This window comes from Pezoporus wallicus, unplaced genomic scaffold, assembly GCF_028554395.1.
Source record: "Pezoporus wallicus isolate ANWC-B61680 ecotype Strahan unplaced genomic scaffold, APGP_CSIRO_Pwel_v1 contig_5958, whole genome shotgun sequence".
NCBI classification, from domain to species: domain Eukaryota; kingdom Metazoa; phylum Chordata; class Aves; order Psittaciformes; family Psittacidae; genus Pezoporus; species Pezoporus wallicus.
Window position 1 is genome coordinate 1602426 of NW_026638491.1, and position 12526 is coordinate 1614951.

Here is a 12526-nt window from a genome sequence, read left to right on the forward strand (position 1 = left end):
GACATAAATGGACCTCTTTTGACAGAAGAAAGGGTATTACTTGCTTTTTAACAAAGAAACAGAAACATGCAAAACTATTTTTGAAATACATTAAAAACAGTTTTGAAGTTCATACATCTCTGCTGTCGTAGTGTTATAACTACTCTTATAGTAGTTTATGGGACAGAGCGGGATAACTAGCACTACATTCCTTGCCAGGGATGAAGTGCTTATACATGTATTCTTCGTTAATCTTCCACCTCTCTTGTTATCTAGCATGCCAGCTGTCTGGAGCCCCATGTACAGGTATCTGTATGTAATGGAGAAAAATAGGAATCTATGTAGGACCTGAAGGTGCTACCGTTATTAAGAATAACATCAACTTTAGAACTACTGGCCTGTTCTTGTTTCTTTTCCACGTGTCTGCAATATCAAATATTTCCAAGAAATGAACAGAACTATATTCAATTCTTAGTTGCATGAAATTATTTTGTGCCACATTTTGTTTGTCAGCTGCCCTTTATTAATATGCTAGCCTATATGTTCCAAATGACGAGAGACTGTGTATATCCCTAAAGGGACAATCTTAATCAGTTGTCACACACATTTAGAGCCCTTGCTGACAGATATGTAATTTCAGTTGGTGTGAAAAAAAGACAAGAAAAAAGGACAAGAGTATCACATTTCTGGGTGCGGTTTGTGTGGTTAGACCAGATGCATCTGTGCTCTCTTTTCCACTTGATTCTGGTCTCTGCCAGGGGACCACTGGGAATTTCCCTGAGCTACATGTCAGGTGTTGACAGGAGGATTGCTAATTTTGCTAGCCTGCCATGCTAAATACTAATTTTGGTAATTTAACACACTGTCACTTGGTAGAAGCACTTCTGTAGCATCTTGATTTTCTTAAGTATATATGAGATTCATGTTTGGTATCTTTAAAAATCATTCTGTAATGATGATTATGGCTTTGGGATGAAACAAGAGGAGATTTCAGTACCCAACCCCCCCAATTATATTTATGTGCTGTGAAGTAACTGTCATGTTAACAGCTTTGTCTCTCTGGTCTCATTTATTTTATCAAAACAGAGCATTTATGGAGAAAAAATGAGTTAAAACATTTCCAAAGTGTTTTCTGGCTTTCTGACTAATGACTTGAACTTTAATAGTTTAAATACAAAATAGTAATAAATTACAATTGCACAATTTCTTACAGAGTTTTTATTTAGATCAAAACTTATTTGTTCAGACTAGATTTATATAAATAAATCACGGTACATTTTTACTTGTGTTTAGAAGATTGTAATACATATTATAAAATTAAGAAATCTTTTGTCCCTCAAACCATCACTGCAAAAGGAATCATGCATTATTTCTACTAAATGAATAAAATGCTCACCTAATTGAGAGAGCCCTGATACAGGTATGGCTCTACTCTCCAAAATTAGACATGAAACATAGAGATAGCAGTTCTATTTATTGGACAAGAAATCATAAAGTATACTACAATGTACATGTGTTATTAAAAACAAAAGTATACCAAAAAAACACACCTCTCTTCACGCACCTTTGCAATGGGTATTAAAAATGACAGCTGGCCAGCATGCAACTCAGTAAAACATTCCAGTTTTACAATGTCTACATTGAGCAAAAGGAGGAACTAAAAAACCCAGACAAAACAAACAAACACCCCAGATGCTTACAAGTCCTCATGTCAGCTTCCCCTCTTTGACATGTCTGCTGTGTTCAGTCATCAGTTGAGGTATGTCCTGATGGTACCTTTCCTGAACAGTGCCCATCACTGCCATCCGGACTAGTGCACTTTACAGACCTTCGAGGAGATGAAGATCCTTTCAGAGAACTGCAGGACCCTGGATATCTTGCATCTGTAGTCCCTTGAGCAACCCACTGTATTACAAATTAACTCTAAATGCAGCTTTTGAAACTACTCGGCCATGTGCAGTGCCCTTCGAAGATAATTCATACCTTGCACAGCTCAGTTCCCATACTGTAAGGCTACCACTTCAGAACAGAATTAGGGTTGCAAGCAAGGTTTTGCACCAATTACAGCAAGATGATGCTGTTACGAAGTCTGTCCTGCTGCCATTTTTCCCAGCGCAGAGGGCTTCTATTAAATTCTGCAGGACTCTGGATTACTTTCTCTACATGCTTTTTCCTTTCTAGACATGAAAGTAATTGCTTTTTCACTTGATGCTGAGATGTAATCATTTGACAATGCACTGTTCTAAAGTGAAGAAAGCATTTAATTTGATTACATTTCAGATCAAGTCACCTAGTCCATGATTTTTTCACTTTCCTGTTCAAACAAAATGCCTTAACAGTAAAGTGATTTCAGATATTCCTAACTTTGTCAAACATTTTTCACCTGCATTTCTACTCCTCTTTCTCCCTTCCTGTTTACTGTTTATTACATTTAAAGCAATAAGAGAGTTTGCAGCTATTTTTTCTTTTTTTAATGGCAAATAGGTTCCTTCGGTGCTCCGATGTTGCTGAGTGACAAACATGTAAATCTCTCTCGTCCCTCTGACTTTCAGGGCTCATGTTAATGTAGCTACATATCATGTTTGGTGTTTAAAAACATGTGAGTGAAACCAAAACAAACAAAAAGAAAAGAACCAAAACAACCAACATCCCCCTCCCCAGTATCTATCCCTTCAAGACAAGAGGGGTGGACCTCTGTTTTCATTCTTTTGCATTGCCTTCTACTGTTGTCTCACTTTGGATTGAACCAGCAGTTCCTCTACTGGTAGCTGACCTCTATATAACAAGGTTCTTCCATGTACTGCTTTGGTGCTTTGTGGATCCACTGGCATATTAAGCTGGTCTGCATTGATTGGTAGGAACAGTTTGAGCACTGGGGTTTTTATGCTACATATTTGCTTTCTGTTCTGGTCGTCCCTGCTTCCCCATGTTGAGATGCATGTGTGTTTGTCCACTTCCATTATTATTTACAGATAAAAATTAAACAAAAGAGAATATAAATGCTTTTAATGTCTTGTGATTTCAGCAGAAACAGATAAAGAATGATTTGAGCACTCGACTGCAGAAGGGTTGTGCTGTATTTTGGCATCGGAGTATCACACAATTGCCTATTATAATTGGCGTCAGTGTCGCTGTTTTTTCATTAAAAAAAAATTCATTTCATCTGACATGGTGGTTTCTTATGGAAAACTAAAAGTAACAGTTTAATAGCATGTTGTTAACGAGTGAAGTGGGATTAAAATCTTTGAGATGCATTTCTAAGGGATTTTCTTTTCTGTGTTAGAATTATGATACTTGTCATACAGCATAATTATCTATTTACAGGAAATAAGAAAATAAATGAAGGTAAATAAATGAAGGTTGCAACTTAGGAATTATTCTTGTGAGACTTCTATTAATTTACCTCTGAGATTCATAGATCAGGAAAGAAAGAATGAAGAGTATTGGGATCATAGTTTTCTCTGGCTTTCCAGGTGATTTTGTAGCAGCATATCCTCTGTTCTTTCAATGTGCTGCAGTCCAAAAACAGTAGCAATCTACTGTCCCACCAGAACCATATTATGAAAATGTTTTGGGTCTAGGGAATAGCCTTGGTTAAATGGACTATAAAGGTGAAGAGTAAAGTACCCAAATATAGAAAATAGCTATTGTTTCATATAGGAACTGCAATGAAAAGGCAGATGTTTTTAAAAAGCATGTGGTAATGCCACAACCTGAGTGACAATTTGCAAGTCACGAGTCAGCAAGAATTAGGAGAATTTAATAAAAAATTAGATTTTCTTCCTCATCTCTAAGCCTTTGTGGTTTGCTGGATGCTACTATAAATGCTCACTGAACAGAGACTCTGATTTTCTTGAAGATCCTCATAGGTTATAAAACTAATTTTTCAGAATTTGGATCAAAACTTCAAATATTTTACTCAGTCAGTGCATGCATATTTTTGTTGGGAAAATTTTAAATCCAAAATGCTTGGTGACCATTCAACTCATGCAAGACATGAAGCAATGGGTGTACACATCAACTTACCCAAACCATGTAGAGATCAGGGCTCCCTACCTGCTAAGTATGTAGCGGGCAACTATGCTGAGATTGTATAAAATGCTCACACCTTGAGTCTGCATTTTTAAAATAAAATTTCCCATGTAAAAACTTCAATCAAGTTCTCTCTACAAAAATTTGAAGGAAGAGAGAACTCCACACATGGCTAAGTAAGTGGCAAAAAATTTATCCCAGGGGCTCTTGTTCCAGGACACAGATTTCATCATGTGAAAGAGTTCAGTGCTTGGATTATTTTTTTAATGTTCAGAATTTGTTGGCATTTACAATATACCATCAAGTAAAATAGCTCTGTTAATTGTACTACAAATAATAGAGAAAGTCTTCACAGGCACTATATATTTGGAACAGCATTTTAAAATGACAGTGTGTGTGTGCACATGCACGCACATGTGTGTGCTTGTTGGTGTAACAGAGCATAGCCGCCTGCAATATGTTTCCAACTTTTTGCAGAGTCATGGACACAATTAAGAAACATTGACTGGAAAATCACCCACAAAGGTTAAGGACTAACAGCTTCCTTGCTACACAGATGGTTACCTCCTTTCTAAAAGAGCATACTGCCATTACAAATACCATATGTATCTTGTTCTCACCCAACAGAACTTTTTTCAGTTTTTCAGATTTGAAGGATTTCTGCAAAGAATCATATTAATGTATAGCTTTCCTATAAGGGGAAAGGAGGCACCAACTGAGACTGAGAGCACAACTTGTCATAAAAAAATAAATATCAGTAATTCTTGAAAAAATATTTAGAAAGCTATCCATTCACAATACTGCACTCTCATTTTTTTGCAAATCCAAGAACCATATTTATTTCTGCTTCCCATATTTGTTGGTTTTCATTGCTATCATGCTGCTTGTAAAACCTGGGTTATTCTAATGAAGAGAAATTATGACTTGAATTTGGGTAATGCTTACGACCACACAAATAATCTATTCAGTAGCAATATTGTCAGCTGGAGAATTAATGCTATAAATGGATAACATTATGCTACTTGAAACCAATAGCTCTTCACACAGTAGAAGACTGAGGGTCCTATTCAGCAAATATTCAGGGTCCTATGGCTGTGGCCACAGAAGTTCCAGAAGCTCTCGCTGAGTCTAATCCTGATTCAGGAACCAAAATGATATGCTGTGTATATATTTCTCTGCACAGCCTGGATGCGCTGGACACCCTCCCCCACTTGATTCCTGGGAAGGAAAAAAAATATGTCTCTGTTTAGCTCAGTGACATGAAAAACAGTCCACAGTAATGCAATCTAAAGAAGTTAGCCAGGCATGTATGAAAAGAACAGGATGCCTGTAAAAAGGGAAGAGCTGTCAAAACCTAATTGTGGGCTCTGGCTGCAATAAAATTTATCAAAGAGGGAAGACAGGTTGGATGTAAGGATGTAGATAACTTCTGCTAAGAGACACTTCTTGTATTCTGGGAAATGGTAACAATTACACTATTTCTCATGTGTACGTCAAGCCATTCCTATCAATGCTTGGCTACAACTGAGAACTCGGTGATTGAGTTTTCTAAACCCAGCTCCCAAATGCCCAGGCAGGCTTTTCAAATGTGGCACTTCAGCTCATAGTTAGCTTGTCACTGAGGGCGCAATCATATAGGCAGATCTCCCCCACTTTGCTCGATCTTCTTTCATGGCATACTTAGTTGTTGTCAGCACCCTTGTACTGAAGAGGCATGGTGCATACCCACTGCAACAGAGCCTGTGAGCACTCAAAGTTCTCACTGGTGAATCTGTGCTGCTGTCGTCCCAGGCACCAATAAATGTAATTGCTTATGGACACAGGGCAAGACTGTGATTTTATTTTTGCTACTTTTTAGCATCTTCCTATTGCCCAACAATTATTTATGCAGCTACCTAGTGTTAGTGCTTACAGACAAGTAGGTGAAGTCCTCAGTTGTATTCTAGTAACATGGTCGCACTCTGATGCATAAAGTATACTCAGAGAGGCTGCAAACTCTCTGCGTCTGTATATTAGGTGCTTATGGCATTGTTTGTGGCCTGATATGAATACTATGGTCTTTCCTGTCTTTCTGCATTGGGGGTAACATTGTAGCTATAACATAGTAGTTTCTTTTGACTGGGATTACTGACTGACTTTAGTCAGTGATAGCAACAAGTGATGGTAACTCTTAGGAAGCAATTTAGCTAGATCTTTGACAAATTTTTGTGTATCATGAGTCAGGATTAGTATTCCCTGTATTGGGGAGAGGATTAGACAGAGGGATTAAAAGGACATCTTTACCCCACTGGACTCTGTGGAATAGCCCCTGAGGATATGGCTAAGAAAGAGTTCAACAGGAATGCCAAATTTCTGCTGAATAGGTTAAAAGGGTGAGGAAGCCTCTTCGGCAGCCATCCAAGCGCAGAAGACCTGCATAACATTTCTGCTGAATAGGGCCCTAAAGACAAAAAACAAAACAAAACAAAACAAAAAAAACATAGGAACCTTAAAAAGCTTTTCTGATTGTGTCGCTTCTTATCAGCACCTCAGATCTCCAGAGACACTTAAACATTTTTTTTTCAGTGCAGTTAGGCATCCCTCGAGATGTGCTAGTGGCATGGATGATATATTGTTACGAGAGAAGAAGTCATATTAGATTGTTATATATAAAAAAAATAGGTCTTGGCTGTTCTGTAAACAAGGTCCATTTCTTTACATCAATTAGCAGTGAAAGCTACCCAAGATCTTAATTTAAAAAGCAAAACTAAACCCTTAATCCAGTGTATAATGCTCATTTTCCCATGTATATATGTTAAATACATTTATTACTGTCTCCCTAAAATTGAAAGGAGCAGACTTAACTTGCATGTTATATCTGACTTTTAATACCAGTGTTTCTGAGCTCTTTTCTATGTTTTAGTGCATGCATGTGGATCTTGGTTTTGTTCATAAAATTTTATTCAACTTCTAATGCCATATGGAAGAATATTCACAATTATAGCAATGGGGAAGCAAGAAACAAAAATCTTACCTCTGCAAGGGGATGCCAGTGAGCAATGGGTTTCCGAGGATATGACAGCATTTCGTTCCAGTGGTCACGGCCTAGACTTTCTGCATCGTTGCCTACTTGACATACTCCAATGACCTCATTGTGACCTACACTGTGAAAATGTTCCATAATATTTTTTTCTTAAAATTTTACCTTTAGAACCATATCATTTACTTATTTCATTAAAAACATAATCATGGATTTTTATAATTAATTATTGCCTGAAAAATATAAGGAACTATAAAGTACCTAGGTTTGCTCTTTGCATTTCTCACTAATCACAGCAATTTAGTATTTTCCCCATTATAGCATACACTGTGTGTCTGTGTGCATGTTTCTTAATTTTGCCTGCAGACATGAAAAGTTAGTTGCCTGTGTTCTGTAATTAGTTACAAATACAAATAAGCTATAAACCGTAATTTTAGAAACGGAGAAATGTGGAAAAACAGAACATCAGTGTGTCGACTGTACGATATGTTCAGTTATTTCAGGTAGATAGATACGCAGCTTAGTTATGTCAGTTATGGATGCAAATCTGTATTTTAAAATACAGGAAGGAAATTCTGCCTGGTGTTACAAGAAATTTTAGTCTTCTACCAAACTCAACACGACATTAATTTCCCGTTTATTGGGGAAAAAAAAATAGCTTTGTTTCTGGATGCAGAACTACTATGCAAGATTTTGTAAGTCAATAGATGATGTTATTTTACAGCTACAGGTATCTCACCGGTCGTAATCCATAACAGCTATCGACAAGTTAATTTGATCAATGTTTTCTGGAGGGACGTCAAAAACTATGGCTTCATTGTAAACAGGATTAAGGGTATTCCTCTTGGTGGAGGTTTTTCTTTTCTTTAGTCGCCTTCCTTCACACATTAAAGAAACCTTCACGTAGGGATCTGTGTGAATCATAAGAACAAAGTTGGTTTTCTTTTGCTGTTTTTAAGCAAACATAAAGGGAAAGTCAAGGAAGCATCCTTCTTGTATGCCCATACCTGCTTGCGGAATTAATCACCTGGACCTGACTGGAATTTGAGCTTCTTTATTACCGTGGAATTCCTGGGAGGCAGTAGAGCTTTGAAAGCTTTACCTGATTGACTGGTTATAATGAAAAATTTAGGTTCAAGAAGCTCTTTGTTGTGTATCAACTTCTCAAAGGGTATTAAAATGTCCACTGAACCGTGTTATACATGACTGTTTTATACAACAGCCTGTGTATCAGCCTATTTATAACAGCCTAATTACTTGTGCAGATTTGTAGGACAAACAGAAGTTGACAATATTTTTCACTGTGGGATTTACTGATGTATGGTAAAAATAATTAAGAGAGTAACAATTAGTGGCTTATATTTCTCAAGAGAATTGTAAGTAAGTTTAAACCCCTCAGTGTAGCAAAAAAAGGTATTTCTTTGTAGCTCCTTTCTGGGAGCTCTACAACTCCCTGCTAGTAGGTAAAAGTCATCTTTGAACTCTTATTTAAACTAGTTTCTTGGTTTCATCATCAAGTTTTGAAAGGGTTGCTGAAAGGAATCTGGGATGATCCCATTTTGTCCACACACCACCAACAGCAGCATTGGCTCCGTGGCTCTGAGAGACTGTTAGTGAGGGTCAGTCTGCTCTGTGCCATAGCTGTAACAAATAGTCTGCTGTACAATTTCCCAGTGTTATGAACACAGTTTGGCTAACTTGTGCTATTCTGAATCACAATGACTTCAGAAATAATAATCTTGAAGCCTTGTTGGTTGCAATGGAGCAAATTGAAATATATTATTTATTTCTCTGAAATTCCTGTGCTCCAGTAACTCAAGAGCTTGTAGTGTAGAATCCTCTTCTCAAAAATCATTCTGGGATTCGACAGTGCTGATTCTGTGTCTCAGGAGGGAAACAGGACAGAAATCCACATTGACCATTAAATTCATTCCTACCTGATGCTCCTGTGATATCCATTGCTTTTAAATTTCTTGCCTTTATTATTGTAATAGTTAGTCTACCAGCTGTTGGAAGGTAGCAGAGTGAAAACATCAGGTCACCAAGATCCACGTTATCCTGTTTCAAGGAAAGAAAGATAATGTGAAGCAATAATAGCAACTTTCCTACCCATGACAAGAGCTAAAGATAAAAATATACCTTTGGGGATCTACAGTTATGCAAGCAAAAGCTGAATTGTCATTCTGAAATATATCTGAAAAACCCGACACCCATCTGCATAGAAGGTTGCAACATTTGTTGATAGACAACCAAAATTCTCAAGAGTAAATGTGGTTACAGTTTCTAGTGCTCAGTACTTGGAGACGAAACACATTTAAGTGATGAGATACACTTGGGGCACTAGAAAGTCTTTGTTCTATTTTATGTCTGTAGTGATTTGTGTGTATTGTTGACGGGCTGCACCAGATCTCTGTGCCTCTCCTTCTGGTCTGCAAAAGGATACCCATAGAGAGGTACACTGAAAAAAGACATTGGTTGGGCAGGTCAAAGCCTTATGCAACTCTCAAGCTTTCGTAAACTGAGGTGTGGTAGGTGTGAAGTCACTGTGGTAATGCGACAGTCTCCACCAGAAGTAGAGTGCTGTGCCATGCATAGACAAGCTCCCTTTTGTAACCTTATCCACCTCTTTCACTGACAGAATGGTTTGTAACCTTTTCCTGTGTCAGTGGCATTAGGGTTTCAGAAAGGCAGTAGAAAATAAGAAAACCGTGTTTTCTCATACAAAAGCATCTGATTTTTCTGTTTTGTGGTTTGTTTTCTTTTAAATAAAATCAATCTCTTTTATAAATATATAGTGAATAAAGGATTGTATTAAATGATTTTGGGGATTTAATTTGCTTTTTTTTTGACAGGGCAGTGAAGTGGTACTTTCATAGACCTACCTCCAGCAACCTCAATTCTTGTCTAAAAAAGTTACTCTGTCCAGCAAATTCAGAGCTACATTCTAGGCTTTATAAGGAAGGGAAATACAGCTGTTGTGGAATATGTGTGTCTTGCCCACTTAGCTTTGTGCAACAGCTTCACTTCCTTGCCCAAGTTGGCTCCTTCTGCGCCAATCACCAAAAAATGAAGGGTGTTGAATGAAAATATCTTGAAATGCACCTAAGAGGTTAGTGTTTGTCTCTAAGCTAGGCGGTGTACAGACCAATGCCCATACCCTATACAGTCACTTTACATAGCTTCATGAGTTAGCTGGAGAGATGGGCAGGACAGAAAGAATCCTTGTCACAGAGCTGTAGAAAAATGTGATGTTGGAAGGGTTTTCTAGAGATCACTTGGCCCAGCCCCTTGCTCAAGAGAAGCTTCTTCACTTTAGTTCTCAGCTCATGCAAGGAAAAAAACCCCAACCAAACAACAAAAACATGTACATTAGTACAGAAATAAGTACTTTCCTTGTGCTATTATTGATGAAAAATGTTGACAGAGAAAGAAAAAGCTGATATAGGCCCTTTATCAGTAATAACTAGCTTTTAACCCTGACTTGACCTCATCAACTATCATCTTTTGCATTCTGAAGATCAGTGCTTCATGGTAGCCGTAAAGCTAATAAAGGTTGTGTGACAATATCAAGAAGGCTGATATTACTCACCCTATTTAGTGTCTCTTGATGACTCATAATTGGAAGCAGTCTTGCTGCAACAAACTGTGTCACTGACTCGCTTGGGCTATGAAAGGATCAAAGTGCTGTTTGAGAAGGTGATGCTCTGAGAAGTCCTACAGGCTAAAGTGTGTTCAGCACATCCAGAAGACAGTTCTCTTAGCTAACGTTACAGGAGGAATAACTGATCTCTGAAATTTTCCCAGCAGTCAGCTGGAGCTTTGTTCCTATAACCTGGGGAACAGGAAGCAGAGATTTCACTTATCCTTCCCATTGTGAGCATTTAAGTGTACATCCCCAACTCTGAGGTGCTGAGGTTTGTAGCTGTGGAATTCTCTCTCATGCAGGAACTCTGAGGGGAGCAGAATTTCATAAGACATTTAAAGAAATTATTGAGTGAAGCCACCTTTTCGCAATTTGGGGAATTTGTCCCTGAAAATTTTGATTGAGAAGTTATTTTTAATGAATTGGCCACAGACTTTCAGGAGAAGATAGCCTTGTTGACGCAGGTTTTCCCTGAACATAAAGAAGCTCTCAGACAACTGTTGTTTTAACTCTGTATCTGGTATACTTAGATATTGTCGACCACAGCAAAGTCATTCTCTATAAAACTCCAGTGCTCCACATGGTGACAAGATAATTCATTATGTGAGTACTGTAAATGCTTTGCAGTTACTACCAAATACAGGAGTTTCCATGCCAGACTTGATCATCCTGAATAAACATTTTAAAACCTTTCTTTAATTCTTATCAAGGTATTCATAGGTAAAGGGATTACTATGCAATTGTTTTAGATACAAATTCCAGGAAAAAAACATTAACCCTCTGCATAAATGAACTGGTTAGGAAAGAAGAGATCATATGTGTTGAATGTAGGAATTATGCCATAATAATACACAAGCTTTGCCTTATGCTTGAAAAATAATCATCACATAAACCGTGATGCATTTTTTTTAGCAAATGCTATAATAATACTTTATTGATGCTTTTTGAAAAATTGCACTAGGCATTGTACAGGAAAAATATTATTAAACTGGAAACAGAGCCCGTAATTTCTTCAGCCTTTTCCAGTTCTAGAAGTTGGATCTGTCATAGCACTAGGTCACAGATGATTGTGAGATTCAGTCTGTTCATAAGCCAATGCTAGTAGTAATCTAACCATGGAAGTCTGAGAATAAAACTGAAGGAAAGCTTGCAGGCAGCAGCGGGAAAGAAATATATTTTTTGGCATGCAAATCCTACTCTGAGTCTGAAAAAGAAGCCCTGTCTTCTCACAATTTCATTTTGATTTGTAGGGAATTAACTACTACTCCATAATACTGGTTACTTGCAAATGTTTTCTTAATTTGGGAAAGATAGATCTTTTTTCTAATTTGGGAAAGATAGCTTTTCCCTGTGCTCTGGCTACTCTACCCTGCTTACCCCTATTTTCTGTAAGGGAAGGGCAACATTTTTAACTGTTCCTAACATTGTAAACTTTGCTTTTGGGGCTTCAAGGTTCAACTTAAGGAGGGACTATTCTTCAAAGAGAAGCAAAAACTGTGATTGCACCACAGAATTTGCTTGTGAGTGCTCATCCATCTGGGTAACTACAGTGAAACAGGCAACATGCTCTGGCTGGAGATTAGTGGTGTTGCGGGCAAGAATGACTGTTCCACCCAGGTCCTTTGTAATAAATTTAGTTTCTTAACAGAACTGAGGTCTGTGTAACAGAGCACAGAGAGGATTATTGCATATCTTCACTGGTTTAAAATCACTGAGCCAAATGGCTTAAGCCACGGATTGTCACCGGAGGTGTACTGTGTTACCAAGAAATAGCCTTAAGGAAGAGAATTAAAAAGCATAGAATGTAGGATCTTCTTCAAGGATTATGCTTCTGTTTGAATTGAGTACTTGCA

At 37.7% G+C, this 12526-nt stretch overlaps 1 protein-coding gene across 3 annotated transcripts in view; it reads right to left on the bottom strand.

Annotated features, from left to right (window-relative positions):
- Positions 1-3798: 3798 nt before the first annotated feature.
- The window catches only part of SYT9 (synaptotagmin 9), a 68983-nt gene continuing 60255 nt past the window's right edge, over positions 3799-12526 (bottom strand). Inside the window, exons 4-8 of one of the 3 annotated variants that reach the window (XM_057410946.1) lie at positions 8968-9088; positions 7770-7941; positions 7025-7154; positions 6295-6451; positions 3799-5229 (exon numbers count right to left, since the gene is read on the bottom strand). In XM_057410946.1, the coding sequence (XP_057266929.1) occupies positions 6344-6451; positions 7025-7154; positions 7770-7941; positions 8968-9088 (531 nt within the window). In that variant the 3' untranslated portion in view covers positions 3799-5229; positions 6295-6343. Of the gene's footprint in view, positions 5230-6294; positions 6452-7024; positions 7155-7769; positions 7942-8967; positions 9089-12526 lie in introns of those variants that run through there. The other 2 variants (XM_057410947.1, XM_057410948.1) reach the window with 2 other exon arrangements.